Genomic DNA, 20,200 nt, shown 5'->3' on the forward strand with positions numbered 1-20,200 from the left:
ATCTTTTTGTTGTTGTTGCTGTTGGAAACGGTCGCGCCAGCAATGGCTGCTCACTGAAATCATTCATGGATCCTCTGCAGCAGACATGATGTGACTTCGTCGTCACAGTCACGGCATATAATGTACGTTTATTTCACAGACACCCTACACTTAGCAGTAGCACATGTACAATTAAATAGATTCGCTGAATTTTTGCGGCGAGAATATCAGTGCTGTGCGCTAGCAGTGATTTGTTTGCATTGTTTTCAGCTAGCGCGTGAGATATAAGCGAAGCTACAACATCAACAATCACTGATACAAACGTACTCATTTGGGCATTTTCAGAATCGAATTAAAAAGCTGATGAAATCAAAGTAGTTTCATTAGCTTTTATACCAGCAACGTAACTTAGTCCTTTATGTAACGTTAGCGTCGAATAGCGGTATTTTTTAGAGGTGTTTCTGTGTTGCGGTCATGTTAAAGGGATAGTTCACCCAAAAATTTAAATGATTTACGTTACTCACCCTAAAGTCATCCTAGGTGTATATGACTTTGTTCTTTCAGACGAATACAATCAAAATGTCCTGGCTTTTCCAAGCTTTATAATGGCAGTGAATGGCTGTTTCTGTTTTGAAGTCCACAAAAGGTCATCTATGATCTATCCATCAAAAAAGTAATCCATACGGCTCCGGGGGGTTAATAAAGGCCTTCTGGCATTTGTGTAAGAAAAATGTCCATATTTAAAACTTTACAAACTGTAATCTCTAACTTCCGCTAACTGTCGCACGTTCACCGAGAGACTGACGTTCCAGCGCATGACGTAGGACGCTCCGTTGAGAATATGCTAGTTCTTGCGAGAACCAAGTTTTGTTTTGCTCGCTGGCAAGCGCATATGACAGTTAGCGGAAGTTAGAGATTACAGTTTGTAAAGTTTTAAATATGGATATTTTTATACAGAAACAGCCATTATAAAGCTTGGAAGAGCCAGGACATTTTTAATATAACTCCGATTGTATTCGTCTGAAAGAAGAATGTCATATACACCTAGGATGGCTTGAGGGTGAGTAAATCATGGGGTAATTTTTATTTTTGGGTGAACTATCCCTTTAAATAAATAATCTAGTAAGAGTAACTAAACTAAACCGTTCATCTGTGATTGTACCTACATAAGTAAATAAAGACCAGTTGTTCTGTGTAATGTACGATTTTCTCTGTTTTAGGATTGTTGTTCCAGAATGAATTTGTCCATAGTTCATCAGAATGCCAGCAGGTCAGTAAAGATCACTCATACTTGATGGAACAACTCTTTTCTCTTTCACTGGTGATCATAGATGCTCTTACATGCAGATTTGTCTGTAAATCTCTGTTTGACAGGTCAAAGTGATGTGAGAGCAAAGACGAAAGCTCGCTTTGACGAGGTGTTGAAAAGATACACGAACCCTCCCTCTGAGAAAAAGAAAGCCAAACAAATTGCCGACCAGTCTCAGGAAGTTATTGTGGTTAGTAATAGTGAAAGTAATCTTTATTTAACCAAGAAAAATCTCATTGATAGAAGATATTTTGCTGTGTACCCCATTATCTGTTATTTGAACTCCACCCTGTTTTCTTGCAGCTTCAGACCTTGAAGAAGAACCTAGATTTGAGTAAAGACATTGAAGATGATGAAGCCATCCTCCATAACACGTATGATCCAGCTCAGGGCAGTCCTAGATACACCAAAAACAGGCGAAGAGAGAGAGAAGCATCTGAAAAGACCAACATAAACAACGAGGAGGAGCCACCACTGACCAGCGGGAAAAAGAAAAGCAAAAGGAGGCTCCCTCAACCACCACCACCTGTTCAAGATGAAGAAGAAAACGACAGGAGAACTGATTCAGAAACTGACAGAAAACCTATTAGGCAGACTAGGAAAGCGAAGGATAAAAGTGGAAAGGATGTAATTCGACAGAAAGAAGAGACAGAGACGGAAGATGACTATCTGCAGGCGTACCAACATCAGATCTCACAGGAGGAAGAGACTTCTGGAAAGAAGTCGGCACGGAAAAAAGCTGTGGAAACGTTTACGGAGAGTCAGATGCTAAACAATGAGCTGGAGAAGAAAAAGAAGAAAGTGAAATCAAGCAAACATGATGGTGATAGAAGGTAAAAGATTCAAAGATCACCGTTAAAGCTCTTCTTGGAGGAATTACTGTATGTTCCAGATTATTTACTTCACAATGTTGGACTTTTCTTTTTGCATTTATGTTTGGCGCTGCGAGAGCTGTAGAAATGACACACTTCAGCTTTAATTAGCATTAACCAGGGAGTTAAAGGTAGGGTAGGTAAGAATGATCTAAAACACTTTTGTCCAAATTTGTTTAAACTTTCTTTATATGTCAATACATAATTAAAATGTAAGTACTCTGAAAAAGAGAGTATAAAAATCGAGTGACTCTAGACTTTTTAATCTGCAATAAACACCGCTCATTATTTTCGTTCGGGTCGAAACAAGTGATTGGCTTGGGCGACTGTCACTCTCTCTCGCTACCATGGCTACCACCGCTTTTGCTACAGGATCTGCCCACATGCGCACACCCCAGTGTTGCCAAGTCGGGCTACTTCAAACACTGTTGCCGCGGGCGGTTTTTCATGTCCGCGGGTTGAAGTGACCACAATTATGTGATATTTTGCCCCGGGATTTGCGAATTTTAGCAGGCAGCCCTACCAAAAAAGGCACATATTTTACCCCCCAAATGCGATTTTTTCCGGAGAAACACGATTGGGCTTGTTTTGGGCTAGTTTTGCAATTGGGCAGATTTTGTTGTGAAAACCTGGCAACCCTGGCGCACCCGTTTGATTTTGAGGAGTTCACGAGGCTGTATTTCTGCTGGACAGGTAATCTTTCATTTTGATTATTCATTTTTTTGGTTTATGTTTTCATGAAGCATGTCTCACTAGCACACGTAGCTGCCTAATATAGCTAACATAACATTACTTAGCATAAAGTTACAATATTATTCACTAAGCGAGCCATTAGTAGAGATGATAAATAGTCAATATGCTTAGCTCAAGTTGATCGCTGTCGTGTTGAGTACACCGCATCCAGGAACTTTTTTTTAGAACCAAGTTAGCTTTAGCTACTACCCTCTGTCTAAACTCTTTTACCATGTTCACCGGGAACTTTACCTGCACGTTTATTTCCGCGGTTTGTTTTTATATTCTCTACCTATGTTTACTGATGCTTTTATCTTGTAACTGTGTGTGTCGTAGACACTGTGTTGTGTGTGTATTTTAAACTTTACCAGTATCGGTATTCTAGCTTGATAGTGAGTACTAAAAGACATCTTATTTGTTTATATTCATAATGATAAAGTTAGATTTTTTATTACATGTGATTCTGACATGATGTCACTACATGCACTCTTCTCCGCTCGCCTCAGGTAAATAATGCGTCTTTCAGCTGAGCGGTCGGCGTGGCGCGTTCATGTGTTTTGGGGGCGTGGCTTTGGAAAGAGCCCAGAAGGGAGAAGGTGGAGTGAATGGAAATAATGAGCTGTCTTTAAAACAGTCGTGAGAGGTCTACAGACACTCAATTTTCATACTTTCCTTTTCAGAGTACTTACATTTTAATTATGTATTGATATATAAAGAAAGTTTATTTGTTAAACTTGTTGCGCTCACTCGACTCTTCACGACCAATCGCTTATTGTACCCCCAAGTTGTAAGTCGCTTTGGATAAAAGTGTCTGCTAAATGCATAAATGTAAATGTAAATGTAAAGTTTAAACAAATTTGGAAAAAAGTTTTTTAACCAAATCCTACCTACCCTACCTTTAAGCATAGTGGGAGATGCCACTTATATAAAATGGCTTTTTTCTAAACATTTGTAATGAAAATATGCATGATGCCTTTTTTCTTCTTAATTTGGTTTGCCTTTTTGTCTGCAGTCAGACTGAAGTTCCAGTGGATAATCAGACAGAAAACATCCTGGATGATGTTGTGGAGGAGTTCAAGGAAGACACAGTCAAGCCCAAAGTGAAGAAGAAAAAGAAACAAAAAGAAGGTATGGTATGCTCCGTCATCACCATAAAAACCTTTTTGTTCAAACACTCACTCATTCATTTTTGTTCAGTCATTTTGCATAGAGTATCTACTCTCTTCAATTTAAAGAGTTAGTTCACCCAAACATGAAAGTTGTTTTCATCATATACTCACCCTAACAAAATCATTCAAAATCTATCATATCATTCCAAACCCGTAAGACTTTTCTTTATCTTCGGAACACAAATTAAGAGAAATTTCTGTCCCTCCATTGACAGCTACGCAACGACCACTTTGACGTTTCAAAAAGTTCATAAAGAGAATCCAAATGAATTGAGTGGTTCAGTCCAAATTTTCTGAAGAGACTCAATCGCTTTATATTCACATATGAACATTCATCAAATGTAATGGAAGCTCAAGCATGTTCGCTTGACGTGTGAGAACCAATGAGGTTCATTCTCATGTATTACGCAGCACGTTTGAGCTTTCTCAAGAACCAATGAAGTTCATTCCCATGTTACGCATCACGTTTGATCTTTCAAAAGAACCAATGAGGTTCATTTTTGTGTTACGCAGCACATTTGAGCTTCCACAAGAACCAATGAGGTTCATTCTCGGGTTACGCAGCACATTTGAGCTTCCACAAGAACCAATGAGGTTCATTCTCGGGTTACGCAGCACATTTGAGATTCCACAAGAACCAATTGGGTTCATTCTCGTGTTACGCAGCACATTTGAGCTTCCACAAGAACCAATGAGGTTCATTCTCGTGTTACGCAGCACATTTGAGCTTCCACAAGAACCAATGAGGTTCATTCTCGTGTTACGCAGCACGTTTGAGATTACACAAGAACCAATGAGGTTCATTCTCATGTGTTACGCAGCACGTTTGAGATTACACAAGAACCAATGAGGTTCATTCTCATGTGTTACGCAGCACATTTGAGATTACACAAGAACCAATGAGGTTCATTCTCATGTGTTACGCAGCACGTTTGAGATTCCACAAGAACCAATGAGGTTCATTCTCATGTGTTACGCAGCACGTTTGAGATTCCACAAGAACCAATGAGGTTCATTCTCATGTGTTATGCAGTACGTTTGAGCTTCCACAAGAACCAATGAGGTTCATATTTGTTATGCAGCACGTTTGAGCTTCCACAAGAACCAATGAGGTTAATTTTTGTGTTATGCAGCACGTTTGAGCTTCAGGTTCAGTTGAGCTTCTGTGAATGTTCGCTGATCAATGTTTATATGTGAATAAAAAATTAAATCTAAATTAAATCTGTTCATCATAAAACGATTGAATCTCTTCATAATTTTTTTTTTCTAATTCATATGGATTCGTTTTTACAATCTTTTTATTAACTTTGTGAACCGTCAAAGTGGTAGTTGTGTAGATTGTTAATGGAGGGACATGAATCTTTCAGATTTCATTAAATTTCAATTGTGTTCTGAAGATCAATAAAAATGGAACTAACTGAGTAACTGATGACAAAAACTATCCCTTTAAAATCATTATAAACATCAGATTAGAGTTAAACAAATATCTAAAAATACATGATATTAATTAAATATTTCCATAATTTTTCTGAATTCACATCTAATATAACTGCAGTATCCATGTATACTTTTTTTGTCACCACCATGGAAACCCAGTAACTCTTAATATGTGTGTGTATTGTGTTTATTTAATTGTTATTTACATGTGTGATATGTGGGGTTGATTGTGGTTGTTCATTTCTGGTTGTAGTGAATGTTGAGGAGGAACAGGCAGAAGAGAAACAAGCCTTTGATGACAGTTTAGTGCTGGGAGTTTATATCCACAGGACAGACAAGCTGAAGACAGACCTGATGGTGTCTCACCCCATGGTCAAAGTTCACGTGGTTGATGAGGTCAATGGACAGTATGTCAAGAAGGAGGACAGGTTTGTATTTCACTTGTTTAGTTTTTTTAATCTAAAACCAAAACCTGCTAGAAGTCATTTGGATGATTATGCTCATTTGCTGTGTCCGAAATCGCATACTGTATATACACTCACCTAAAGGATTATTAGGAACACCTGTTCAATTTCTCATTAATGCAATTATCTAATCAACCAATCACATGGCAGTTGCTTCAATGCATTTAGGGGTGTGGTCCTGGTCAAGACAATCTCCTGAACTCCAAACTGAATGTCAAAATGGGAAAGAAAGGTGATTTAAGCAATTTTGAGCGTGGCATGGTTGTTGGTGCCAGACGGGCCGGTCTGAGTATTTCACAATCTGCTCAGTTACTGGGATTTTCACGCACAACCATTTCTAAGGTTTACAAAGAATGGTGTGAAAAGGGAAAAACATCCAGTATGCGGCAGTCCTGTGGGCGAAAATTCCTTGTTGATGCTAGAGGTCAGAGGAGAATGGGTCGACTGATTCAAGCTGATAGAAGAGCAACTTTGACTGAAATAACCACTCGTTACAACCGAGGTATGCAGCAAAGCATTTGTGAAGCCACAACACGCACAACCTTGAGGCGGATGGGCTACAACAGCAGAAGACCCCACCGGGTACCACTTATCTCCACTACAAATAGGAAAAAGAGGCTACAATTTGCACGAGCTCACCAAAATTGGACAGTTGAAGACTAGAAAAATGTTGCCTGGTCTGATGAGTCTCGATTCCAGTTGAGACATTCAGATGGTAGAGTCAGAATTTGGCGTAAACAGAATGAGAACATGGATCCATCATGCCTTGTTACCACTGTGCAGGCTGGTGATGGTGGTGTAATTGTGTGGGGGATGTTTTCTTGGCACACTTTAGGCCCCTTAGTGCCAATTGGGCATCGTTTAAATGCCACGGCCTACCTGAGCATTGTTTCTGACCATGTCCATCCCTTTATGACCACCATGTACCCATCCTCTGATGGCTACTTCCAGCAGGATAATGCACCATGTCACAAAGCTCGAATCATTTCAAATTGGTTTCTTGAACATGACAATGAGTTCACTGTACTAAAATGGCCCCCACAGTCACCAGATCTCAACCCAATAGAGCATCTTTGGGATGTGGTGGAACGGGAGCTTCGTGCCCTGGATGTGCATCCCACAAATCTCCATCAACTGCAAGATGCTATCCTATCAATATGGGCCAACATTTCTAAAGAATGCTTTCAGCACTTTGTTGAATCAATGCCACGTAGAATTAAGGCAGTTCTGAAGGCGAAAGGGGGTCAAACACAGTATTAGTATGGTGTTCCTAATAATCGTTTAGGTGAGTGTATAGTTGGTACTTGTCTGGCTATCACCAGACCAAGCTCAATCTTTTAAGATTGAACATTAGTCTGGGGAGTCTGCTCTGTATTTTCTACTGCACAAGAGGAGGTAATCAACGGGCATAGTTCAAATGACTCTGTATGCAATTGGATAGTCCTTCAACCAATCAGACCAACGATCCAGGTGACGTAAAGCTGCAGGGCGAAATCAAATTTCCAGCATATCGGGCTGGGTTTACCCAGTCTAGTTAAACCCGCCAATAGCGCACCAGGTGGATAAGCCAGTTTGTGACTGGTCCCCGCAAATTTGTAACTGAAGCAGGATAGAAAAATTTACACGTTTCCAGCCTGAGCTGCAGAGCGAAATCAAGTCAGTAAGAAGGTACTAAATTTGGTTTAAAACATATTTCGTGACCGTTAAAAAAAGTATGTTCTATATAGTATACATTTTGTCACTGTGATGTCACCTACGTCATCTGTTGCATCGATTCACTGCCATTCATAAATCCTCTCCCATGTCATGACCATGTCATAGTCTTCATACCAAATGTAGTAGATTTATTCCCAGTGTTTTATTCTATTCACAGTCATCGCCATGTTTCATCCTTTTATGAGCAAGAAAATATTGACCACATCCTGCCCATCATAACCCAACCCTTTGACTTCAAGAAACACAAAACAACAGTTCCAGAGTGGGATGAACAGATCATCTTCAATGAGCGCTTCGGATATTTCCTACAAGACGATGATGAGAGTCCGCACGTGATACTGTTTTTTGAGGTTTGTTCACTTGAATAAGTTTAAAGTATTTTGTCATTCTCTGAGCAAAGAAAGGAATAACTAAAACACTTAATGTGGTGTTACAGATTCTGGATTTCATCAGTATGGAGGAAGCACGAACAAACATCTCCGTTGACCGCCATGAGCGGGGTTTCCGGAAGATTGCATGGGCTTTTTTGAAGGTACCAGCTTTGATTTTAATGCAGTCTCCATTGCCTTTGGTATATTTGGTTAATTTGTTTGTTAGCTCCATCTGTTTTGTTTATTTTATGTAACTGTATCCTTCATTCCACTGAAATCAAGCTCTTTAAATATTTCCTCAAGCTTGTAGGAACCAATGGTGTTTTAAATGTTGACACCAAACTGCGTCTACAACTTTACTGCCCTCCTCCACGGGCAAAGAAACTGCCACAAACAGTTGAAGTGTTTCAGTGGTGGTCAAAGTACCCAAGGAACAAATATGCCTCAACCCTCTACGTCACAGTGAAAGGCCTCAAACCACCAGAAAATGTAGGTTTACCTCTTCTTTTTTTTTTTATAAATATACAAAAAATTGGTCGGCAAGAAGTTTGTTGTGATTTGGATTTGTTACACAGGTGGACCCCAGTATCCGCTCCATGATGGCTCTACAGCAGGAGCGGGGCAGCACCTCCTACAGTGAGCTCAATACTGAGATGACCAATAAAACCAGCACCCAGATACTGGAGAGCAAATCGGAAACCATGAAGTGGAGCCGCATGCCTGGACAGGTTTTAGTGATTTGCTTTATTGGCGTTAAAGATGGGAAGTCTTTAGCTGTGTTTGAAATCTACCCTCATTGACTATTACCTACATTAGCCCACTAATATAGTCTACTTGAAGGAGTGAATGAAAACGAGAGAGCGAATTCGAACACTGAGTGCGCTGGAAGGGTGGTAGCTTTTGCATAGTTTGTGCTTGCTGTTTAATGGTGGCTCCGGTAGAAATGAAAAGATTTATTTTGAACGTGGTCTAGGAAACTATGTATAAACCATTTAATAATTAAAATGGAATTTATACCTGTATGATATTACACATAGCCACATTAGATCAGTGGTTTGGAAAATGGATAGATGGATTATTCAGTTGCGGGTGCCATCGTATGTCGAGACTTGAGACGTGCAAATTCATGTGTATTCTCTAACTATTGAATGTACATCGGTTGTACAATCGAAAATTTTTTGGACGTAGCCAGTAATTCTTTTAAGTGGCCTAATTTTTTTTCTTATTGATTGTTTAAACAGGTGTGTCGCATCCCAAATAAGCCAATGCAGTCCTTTCGTGGAGGTCAGATGGGCTGTTTTACTCTGCGTTTCTCCCATGATGGACGTGCGCTAGCAGCTGCTTGTGCAGATAGAGATTCATTTCCTATAATTAGTAAGTCATTTCTTTCTGTTATTTCTGTCTGTACTGTATTTTTATTTTTACTTACATTTTCTCACAAAAACCTGTACAATTTGGGTAGTTAGTTTTGAAATTGTGACTTTATGTAATTGAAACAGAATTTTGCTAATTAATTTATATATTAATTTAGTTTTGATCACATATTAATTAAGAGAATACACAGACTATTTGATAAAAAATTTGTATGTCACACTAGTTCATTTGTTGAGGCAAAAAACTTTGTGAAAAACCAATATATATGCATGCATATACAGTAGTGACTAAAAGTGATGGCCAACTTGGGAAAATAGGCTTCTTCGCACATTTTTTAAAAACTTTTACGAATGTATGTGTTCTGGCCAAGTGATCATACCAATCTTGCACTCATTATTCCCATCCTAATAACATCCTATATATCACTATGTGGCAATTATTAGCTATATTATTAGATATTATTTTGTGGGTTTTAGTGAAAATGACCAGATGGAAGAAGCTGTCCCCTGCAACCAATGAGGATACAGTAAAAATGGCTAAAGGTGGTGAATTGGTTTTGGATATTCCTCATATGCTGGATGTAAATGGTCACAATGTCCACAGAATTATTTTAAAAACGCAGTGAGACCACTAGCATGCAGAATGTTAAGTGTTGTTGCTGGTCAAGGAAGACTAGTCAGCATTTTGACAGGAGGATGAAAAACACCCTGATTGTGTGACCACCTCAAAACAGCTTCTAAAGACCTGGATGAGACCTCCAATATCACCTTGAACTATAAGCCAACGGCTATAAGAAGCTGGATTGAGAAGTTGTGTATCAGTAAAGAAACCATTTATTAGTTTTATCTACTTCCAATAAACACCTTGCATTTGCCAAAATGGACTGTCACTGGAGCATGGAAGACTGGAGCCGTTCGTAGGAGACGACAGTAGTGTTTTAATACCAAATGCATACGTGGCACCATTAAGCGATAACAATCCCAAAAACACAGCACATGCAACAAAGTTTCACGCAATAAAAGTGCTCATGCTCAGCATTTTGAAGTCTTAAAGTGGCCGCCTTAGTCTCCTAATCTTGAAGCCTTTGAAAAGTGATTACATCGTAGAATATATATTATTTATTTCCTTTGAGCTTTTTGTTTTTCTATGCCTTTTTTGCATACTACTATAAAACTTTCTTAACTAAGTTTATTGTATTCTTCTTCCCAATTGTATTGTATTCTTAATGTAAAAGGCTTATGTCATACCTCAAGTAATCATTTACATTTCACAATGATTCTCTGTGTCTTATTTTTAGTATATGATATTCCATCTGGGAAAGTTCTGGCGTCCTTTAATGGCCACCTGAGTGTGGTGTATGATCTCTGCTGGTCCAGAGATGATAAAGATTTATTAACCGCATCCTCTGATGGAACAGTAAGGTAAATATCGCTTTTTTGCATATACATAGTTAACTTATAATATTAAGCAGCCCATAACTATGCCACAAATATGAGGGAAAGTGTGGACCATAATGCTTTGGTTTCATCTTTCAGAATGTGGAATGTTGAACGATTGCAGAGTTTTGCTCATAAAACTCTTCCTCACCCTTCATTCGTCTACTGCGCCCAGTTCCACCCACAAGCCCAAAGTCTGGTGGTGACGGGGGGTTACGATGGGGTGCTGCGGGTGTGGAACATGGACATACAGGAGGTGAATGGGCAACTTCTGCAAGAGTTTGACGGACACAAGACTTTCATCAATGCACTGTGTTTTGACCCAGAAGGTACAGAGGAAATTATAACAGTCTGGATGTGACATTTAAAAGACATCATTTTGAGACATCAGTGATGTGTTGGTTTTCTCACAGGGAGCAGAATGTTTTCTGCAGACAATTCCGGCATCATTATTGTGTGGGGAACCAAGCTTGGGCCTGGGTCTCGCAGTGGAATGACCAGTCAATGGAGCATTGAGAGGGTAACAGAATTAAAAAATACTGCCTGGAAGAGCGTTTATAAATCACAATCACAAACTACTAAAGTTTGAAATGCACTACACGACTTTTAAAAACTAAACAGAAAACACTAAGCATCATGCGCTTGTCGATTTGGTAATGGAGAAAAACTGGGATCATACACACTAGCAGACTTTCAAGTCGCTACGATCCCAACAAACTGATACGACAAATTAAAACATTATGGACCAGATTTACTAACAGCTTGTGCTAGCGCAAACCCTCTTGGCATTAAAAAACTACTGTCAGGATTTACTAACAACATGCAGTGAAAAATTAGTGCTCAAAAGGCGTGGACAGGGTTATTTTTGCGGCTGACCTTATTGCATATGCATTTATGGGAGGAAAGTATTTAAATGAATCATGCAAGGTGATTTAAAGTAGTAAGAAGTAAAGTATCTGGGAATAATTATAGACTATCAGTTGAACTTTAAAAGTAATATCAAGAAAATCAATAAAACCATTAAGGCCAACTTGGGCTGTTTGAGGATGATAAGAAACTGTTTGACTCTTGACTGTGCATTTATTTGTATAAATTCTATGGTTTTCTCACACATATCGTATGGCTTAACCACATGGTCCCCAGTCATCAGTTAAGTCTATAGAGTCTTTATAACCGAGCCTTGAAAATCCTGAACAAGAAGATAATAAGTTATCATCATTGCCAAATTCTAAGCAAATATAAGATTTTAAGTTTTGCTAATTTTATCTCCCTGCACTTTGTTAAATTGGTCTTCAAATGCCTAAATAATGCTGCTCCCTTACCCCTTTGCAAAATAATAACAAGACAGCAAAGTGGTACTAGATCCATCACCCGTTCAGCGTTAAAAGGTAATTGTAATATTCCTTTTTGTAGAACATCATTTGCCCAAACTGCCTTTTCAGTAAAAGGGGCGAAATTATGAAATTCTCTACCAGACCACTTGAAATGCATCCCAACATTACTCGTTTTCACAAAAAACAAAACAAATTGTGGTTAATTCAAGAACAATACTGCTCACGTGCAGTTTTTTTCTTTTTTTCCTTTTTTATTGTATTGCATCTAGTTTTATCTTTATTTCATTTTTAATAATGTTAGTCTGTATTTTTTAAAAGCCCCACTAGGGACAAGTGTTGTGAATTAGCTTTAGCTAAAAACACTATGATGCATACATCAGATGAATGTTCAAGTTTATCTATGTCTTTTGTATCTGTCCCTATCCAAATAAACAAAAATGTACTAACGTTTGCGCAAAGTCAATTTACTGGTATATGCGGCATAATTTAGCGCCCAAAAAACGCAAGTCTTAAACCAGACGCTAATTTGCACGGCTCTTGGTATAATGCGTTGGTCATTATGGAAATGATCCGGCTGCGTCTGTGTTCTTTAATTTGCACGTCAGTTGATCGCGCGCAGAACTTTCCACTCTCATCGGCTCTATTTTTAGAACTGTGCTCTTGCCCTGTTTAGTAAATCTGTCCCTATATGTGCTAAAATCAGCTCAAATTATCAAACATGTTTGATATCCTCCAACTGGGTGGATTTATAGTCTGAAGCTAAGAAAATTTGAGTCTGTGTCCATACACTACATTTCGACAACTAGCATAGACTCCTTCAGACTGGAAATCAGGCAAATGTTGAGTAGTATATTCCAGCCTTAAGGGAATGCCAATTCAGTATTTCTCAACAGGAAATTAAAGAGGCAGATCTGAATGGAATATCCATCAACTCATTAGAGGTGCATCCAAATGGAAGACGACTTTTAATTCATGCCAAAGACAGCGTTTTAAGGGTCATGGATTTGAGAATGTAAGTATCTATCTTTGTACTAATATTTGAGTATTTATTTAATACTATAAGGTAATATTATTACATTCTGTTAAAAATCCATTTAATTTAGATAATATTTTAAATTCAGAATTGATAGTGTGCACAGATGCATTGCGCAGAGTAAGACTATATGTGTATTAAGAGTAAATGGGGTCAATTTTAATTTTATGTTGACTTTAAATGTGACTAAGCCAAGTCAAGCCAATCCACATGCTAATAGTTCATGATGTTGTTGGTACCACTCTGACAGGAAGCTATAAAAGTAACAAAGTGCACTATTGTTTTGCCTGTTACAGTCTTGCAGTGAAGAAATACATAGGTGCCACCAACTACAGGGAGAGAATCAACAGCACGTTCACTCCATGTGGAAGCTTCATCTTTTCGGGCAGTGAAGATGGATTGGCGTATGTGTGGAACTCTGAGACAGGTTTGGAGATTGTTTTGAGGCAATATGGGTAATGCGCAACAAACTTCTGTATTCTGTAAAACAGGTCATGTCGCTTTCGGTTAAGGTCTTTTGTATGTGCTTCACTTCATATAGAGCTCTTTGCCTTCAAAGGAGCTACCGAAGAGTATAACCAATGTCCATCGCATGGAGATTGATGACAATAAAAATAACTAGCTAGTGTAACGAGCACCAGCTAGTAAGAGCGTTTCTCCAACATACAGGCCTAGAGAATGGTGTGTAAAACAGATTCATAAGGGAAAAAAATCTATAAATAATAAATCAGCTTCATAGCAGATTCCAATTGATCAAGGGCTTAGGGCATCCATTTAAACCCAATGCAAGAGTTTCACCAGTAACTCTTGTGCAGTGATGTACATCAGAGTGAACGAGACCGAGAGAAGTCAGCAATGGGGAGGGCATAAAAAATCGACTTAAAATCAGCTATACTAAGAGCTGTGTGAGTAAACCTCACTGCCCTGGCCTCAAGACGTGCACTAGCGATGGACGCTAGAGGCTGCAGTCTTTAGCGTCTTTGTTAGCGTCTTTGTTAGCGTGGCTGCCTCCCCTGCCGTTAACGGCAGGTTCGAATCCCGCTCAGAGCTGTGCGAGTAGAACCGTAGGGGTTACACTAGGTTTGCTGATTACCTTGAAAGTCCATAGATATTGCCATCAGTTCATACTGCTCTTAACACTTACCGACAATCAGATGCGATGAGACCTGTTTTCATGTGTTTATGTGTCATTCAGCATAAAGCCTATTTAGTATGAATACAAAGAAAAATCCAAGTGGTTGTTGAATTTGATTCATCTCTTGTTCAGGTGACCAGGTCGCCGTTTACTCTGAGTTGTGTTATACATCTGCAATTCGAGCTGTTGCTTTCCACCCTCATGAGAACATGGTGGCCTTCTGTTCCTTTGGGCAAAACCAGCTCATCCATCTCTATCTGTATGACCGGAAGGGTGAGTCCTCCATATAACTCAGAAAACCACCGATTCAGATTCAACAGTAGCTATGTTTCCATCCAGTTTATTTATGTGCAAAATTGGACTATCATGTTAAACATTTGTAAATAAATTTTCCATCGAGCGAGACGAAGAGAACAAAATCCTTTTTAACATAAATTACTTGCGCAGACGAAACACGGTCATGTTATCTTGTGTTCGGAAACGTTTTTATGCACATTTTTTGAATTTATGTGCATCTTGGCATTTCGTTTTTCATGAGATATCCCAAAATGCGTTTAAAAATAGGTGGATGAAAGCATAGCTGGTGTTTTAAAACACAAAATTCACATGATCATTGTCTGTGTAAAGTTCATTGAGTGTAAGTGTTTTTCGTGCTTGTACGTAGTGGCTCAGATGGAGGTGGAGAGTTTGAGAGGGTTGAGTCGTTCAGAGAATCTGGACAGTAAGACCGGCAGGAATTCATCGGAGGTCACGGCCTTTCAGAACCCCTCTGCCACCGGCATGGACAGATTCGCCAGCACAGCTCGTGTGTCCCTAAAGATGCAGCGGGTCAAACAGAAACTAGACTCTGTACTGGTAAAAATGTTAATGATTATATTTAATTAATAATTGATTATTATCAGCATTATAATTTAGTCAATAATCAATCAGTAAAACTTCAAACCATTTTCTTGCAGGAGCCCCATCGTAGTTCCCCTGGTGTGGATATGTATGAACAAGGCAAGTGATATTCATGATAATGTTTATTTGACATTAAGAAAATGAGCTGTATTTTTTACGCATGTGGAAAGAATGATGTTGTAAAATAACATATGTTTTTATCTTTATCTTTTTTTTCTTTTTTAAAGGTGGCATGTCTCACTTGGGAAGAAGCCTAGAGGTGAAATTTGTATTTTTGGTCCCACTTTATATTAAGTGGCTTTAACTACTATGTACTTACATCAAAAATAAGTACAATGTACTTATTGTGTTCATATTGTTTTGCAAAACACTTTTGCTGATACTGAGGGGATACGGGTAAAGTTATGGACAAGTGTGGTGGTATGGGTAAGTTTGAGGTGTAATTATAAATACAGAAATTAATTACAGATGTAATTACATGCAGGTATTTTTTTAAATGTAAGTACAATGTAAAAACATGTATGTACATAATAAGTGCATTGAATCAAATTATTAATTTAAATGTTAGTACATAGTAGTTAAAGCTACACTATGTAACTTTTCCGTCCACTAGAGGTCGCCTGTTCAAAACAAAGGCGTAGTTTGATGACGCAACGTTTGAGCGCAGATTCTCGGGACGTGGTCTTCACCTCACAGCCGGTGGGAAACAGTCAGGATAGGACTCGAAGGCAGAAATCATGTTCATGGTTCATGCGATTATTAACATTACTGTAGTGAAGCAGAGCAGGACCGAGTGTTGTGGAGCTGAGCAAGGCCGCAGGAGCGATTGAAGAGCGGGACTGTTATTATGGCATAGTCGCTGGCGGGACTTTTATTATGACACGGTTGCAGGCGCCACTTCCTCTTTTCCAGTCATGAGTTTGAGGTAACGGAACTCTGTTTATCGTATTAGATATATCTGAGTGTGTTGAAAGGAAGTTATGACGTTCGCTCGGCGGCTGCTATGACACTTGTTCACACTGCAGTGAGAGTAAAGTGTTTCACTGAATAAAACCGGAAACCGATGGTGACGCAGATATGACGCAATCGACAGGCGACTCCCTCACACGCATAGCTCACACGTCCCGGCTCCTTGGTTAAAATAGCAATTTTCTCACGATTTACAAGTAGTTGAAAACATTTGGGATATTCTAAGTTCTCAACTGAACAAAATATATAACACTGGCCTAGTGGTTTTTGGATATTTTACTGCAAAAATCCTACATAGTTCACCTTTAAGGCCACCTAATATAAAGTGGGTCCGTATTTTTTGCACTTGGCTATAAAAGTTATACTAGCAACATAGCTTTTAAAGTTACATATAAATGGGGGGTGAAACACTCAGTTTCAGTCAATCTCATGTCAATCTTGAGTACCTATAGAGTAGTATTGCATCCTTCATATCTCCGAAAAGTCTTTAGTTTTATTATATTTATAAAAGAAAGATACAAACGAGCGGCTGGGGGCGTATCGTGTGGGCCGAGTTAAAGAATCAAGAGCGCGCGCAGCTATTGCGTTGAGAGCGTCTGGAAGCTGTGACATCCTTAAACGTGGAAAAAAGGTTATCCTAAATAAACCATTGAGATCAATCAGATTTAGCCATACATATACGATCCAGAATCAGATCTAGAGGCTGAAATTGAACAGGAGAAGCAGCAACGACGACTAAAGCAGGACGTCTCAATGGTATGTACTGTAACTGTAACTTATATACTTGCTTAGAGGCTTGTCATGCACGAGTTTTACAAAATTTGTGTGTTTACTCATGGTTAATGAGGACAATTTGGTTTATGGACTATTGTATGCGATTTAATGTTAGCAGTACCAAGCGGAACGGTTTTGCACGTCAGACTAGTGCGTGTTTACATAGAAAAACAATGGAATAGTAGCGCATTTGAATGAACGAGTCGATAGCTAACAACACAAAGACATTTGAAGCAGTTTTACTCACCGCCTGCTTCCAACACACGACCGTGAACCCTAATCGCTGGGACCGCTCCATCTTTCAGCTTTAGACGAGCTACAAATCTGGAGTTGAACTGTACCTTGTTTATAAACCATCGTCGCCGAAATTCAGGGAGCAAACAAAAACACTTGCACAACTCTGTTGCTGCTCCGAAAAAACAAACTCCATCCACTGTCCCATTAACGCTGGGTTCTTTGGGAAGCTGTGCAGGGTTGTCTTGCCCTGACAACCAAAAACACAGTTCTTTGGTGACATTGTTGATTTCGTGAAGTCCTGTGACTGCAGCGCACAGCCGATGACTTCCCTAAAGCCAAGCACAGCGCGTTAATGGGCGTGCATTTGCTCTCTTGCTCTAGCCGCGCGTGCGCCCTTCCGGTAGAAGAGCCCGTACGGCCTGTACAAGGACATTCCGCCCTTGTTGACGTCACTTTGGCCAATACTCTTTCCGAAACTTATGAGAAACCGGAAGGAGTATATTTGGCACAGAAATACTCCATCAAACGTCCAACTTTAAAAAAAAAAAAAAAAATCTTTGTCCATGTTTAGCATGGGAATCCAGGTCTTTAACAGTGTAAAAAGCTCAGTATGCATGAAACAGCATTTCACCCCCCTTTTAAAGACATAAACAGTACTAGTTTTTGCTTTAGTAACATGAGCCAAAACACATTTATTGCATTGGGCATGTTTTGTTAATCTCTTATTCAATGATTACAAAATATTTTCAATGGGATTGACAATAAAATAAGGTTATCAAAATGTACACCATACCATCCTGTGCCCTTTGATGATGGTCCTCAGTGATATGTTCTTGTTTTTGTGTGTTTTTTTCAGGGCCTGAACTCATATCTTCCTCCTCCATCTCTACTGTCCCCTCACTCCAAACTCCAGATGTCCACGTCACTCAGCGCTCAACTCATTCCACAGGCAACACTCACCTCACACAACAGTATGTTCTCTACATTATCCTTTATATCATTGTCACGGAGCTGCCCTCTGTTCCCCATGTTCCCTTTCTTAGCCCCTTGATATAAAGACAGGAGCACATACTTGGGTTTTTAAAAACTCTTTATTTACCTTGAAGTGTCAGTGAGGTAGAGAGATGCCGTCCACACACACACAAACTCATGCCTACAACTAGACTGTGGTGTCTCAGACTGGCCACCTGAGCACTAAACCAGTGGACATGTAAGCTTTGCTCATAAACTCTTGACAATTACCTGGATCAGCATACATGATGGCGGCCATCTTGAACTGAGTAAAAGATCTGAAAGGACTTTTATCATGCCTTTTATACCTTTGCTGTGTTGCATCATAGTGGTGTAAGATACCAAGTATGATGGGAAAGGGAAGGAAACTGTCATTTATGAAGTTTATTACTCTTGACTTGCTACAATTGTTGCTGAAATTAAGTTAATATGTCATGTAGTGCTATTAATAATTGTGTATTGAAGGAAAGTGTAATATTTGTTTTTCTTTTAATACTTTTCCATGTTATATGTCTTTTGAGAAATGGTTGTACCCAGATGTATAAAATTCTCACACAATGCAGTGGTCAGTAGTCTATGACTTTTTTCTTTTTTTTATATATATATATATTTTTGTTTTATATTGTAGTTTTTTTCCCCCTCAAGTTCACCCCAAAATGAACATTTCCTGATAATTTACTCACCCCAATGCCAAGATGTTCATGTCTTTCTTTCTTCAGTCGAAAAGAAATTAAGTATTTTGAAGAAAACGTTCCAGGGTTTTTCATCATATAATAGTTTATAGTTGCAACCAAAATGCTGAAGGTCCAAATCAATGCAGTTTCAAAGTGCTTCGGTGGGCTGCAGAGGCTCTGCGTGATCAAACGGCCTTTACCAAAAACACTCAATTTTCAACTTCAAAATTAGGGATATATCGTTGTTTTACCCTTTTTTTGCTAAAGGGCGTTTGTGTTAGTCTTCACGAGCGGTTTGTAAACACGGGGGCGGTACTTCTGCCTCTTCTAGCGCGACCGTTCCGACGTGATTACGTCATCCTTAGCACCTCGCAGAGCTGCGCAAGATGAACAATTTAGGTTAAAAAGTATATTCATTTAATTTTTTTATTTATTTAAATGACCGATGGTTTTGCTAGATAAGACCCTATTCCTCATATGGGATCACGCAGAGCCTCTGAAGCCCATCAAAGTGCTTTGAAACTGCATTGATTTGGACCTTCAGCATTTTCAATAACTGAAAACTATTATATGATGAAACACCCTGGAACGTTTTCTTCAAAATACTTAATTTCTTTTCGACTGAAGAAAAACAAGACGTCTTGGATAGAATTGGGGTGAGTAAATTATCAGGAAATTTTCATTTTGGGGTGAAATAATCCTTTAAAACCTCATGAAATGACATGTCATAAGGGTTTCAAGTCGTCCTCTCCTCTCACAGGTGGTTACAGTCCCGCTGGGCAGCCCATTAGAAGAGCGCCATCCCTCAAACAACAAAAAGTAAGACACTGCGATCAGTTTTTGTATTACACTACCATTCAAAAGTTTTCAAATGAATACTTTTATTCACGAAGGAAATTGATCAGAAGTGACAGTAAAGACATTTATAATGTTACAAAATATTTCTATTTCAAATAAATAATGTTCTATTGAACCTTCTATTCATCAAAGAATCCTTAAAAAATGTATCAGGGTTTCCACAGAAATAAAAAATGGACAAAAACAAAAATGTTTTCAACATTGATGATAATAATAAGAAATGTTTCTTGAGCAGTAAATCTGTATATTTGAATGATTTCTCAAGGATCATGTGACACTGAAGTCTGGAGTAATGATGCTGAAAAATTCAGCTTTGCCACGGCAGGAATAAATTACACTTTAACATTTATTAAAATAGAACACAGTTATTTAAGATCATCATGTCAAATAAATACTTGGTGAGCATAATACACTTT

General features: G+C 38.8%; 1 protein-coding gene across 1 annotated transcript in view; it reads left to right on the forward strand.

Moving 5' to 3' along the window:
* The window catches only part of ahi1 (Abelson helper integration site 1), a 23,661-nt gene continuing 3,461 nt past the window's right edge, over positions 1-20,200 (forward strand). Inside the window, exons 1-22 of the mRNA XM_079832336.1 lie at positions 1-122; positions 1,200-1,249; positions 1,354-1,478; positions 1,592-2,121; positions 3,905-4,020; positions 5,752-5,926; positions 7,836-8,028; positions 8,115-8,210; positions 8,353-8,538; positions 8,625-8,777; positions 9,291-9,423; positions 10,721-10,844; positions 10,959-11,188; positions 11,273-11,379; positions 13,087-13,205; positions 13,523-13,653; positions 14,494-14,634; positions 15,026-15,216; positions 15,318-15,360; positions 15,489-15,520; positions 18,098-18,212; positions 19,687-19,745. Of these exons, the coding sequence (XP_079688462.1) occupies positions 1,240-1,249; positions 1,354-1,478; positions 1,592-2,121; positions 3,905-4,020; positions 5,752-5,926; positions 7,836-8,028; positions 8,115-8,210; positions 8,353-8,538; positions 8,625-8,777; positions 9,291-9,423; positions 10,721-10,844; positions 10,959-11,188; positions 11,273-11,379; positions 13,087-13,205; positions 13,523-13,653; positions 14,494-14,634; positions 15,026-15,216; positions 15,318-15,360; positions 15,489-15,520; positions 18,098-18,212; positions 19,687-19,745 (3,009 nt within the window). The 5' untranslated portion in view covers positions 1-122; positions 1,200-1,239. The remainder of the gene's footprint in view (positions 123-1,199; positions 1,250-1,353; positions 1,479-1,591; positions 2,122-3,904; positions 4,021-5,751; positions 5,927-7,835; positions 8,029-8,114; positions 8,211-8,352; positions 8,539-8,624; positions 8,778-9,290; positions 9,424-10,720; positions 10,845-10,958; positions 11,189-11,272; positions 11,380-13,086; positions 13,206-13,522; positions 13,654-14,493; positions 14,635-15,025; positions 15,217-15,317; positions 15,361-15,488; positions 15,521-18,097; positions 18,213-19,686; positions 19,746-20,200) is intronic.

This window comes from Gobio gobio, assembly GCF_949357685.1.
Source record: "Gobio gobio genome assembly, chromosome: 13".
In the NCBI taxonomy this organism is placed as follows: domain Eukaryota; kingdom Metazoa; phylum Chordata; class Actinopteri; order Cypriniformes; family Gobionidae; genus Gobio; species Gobio gobio.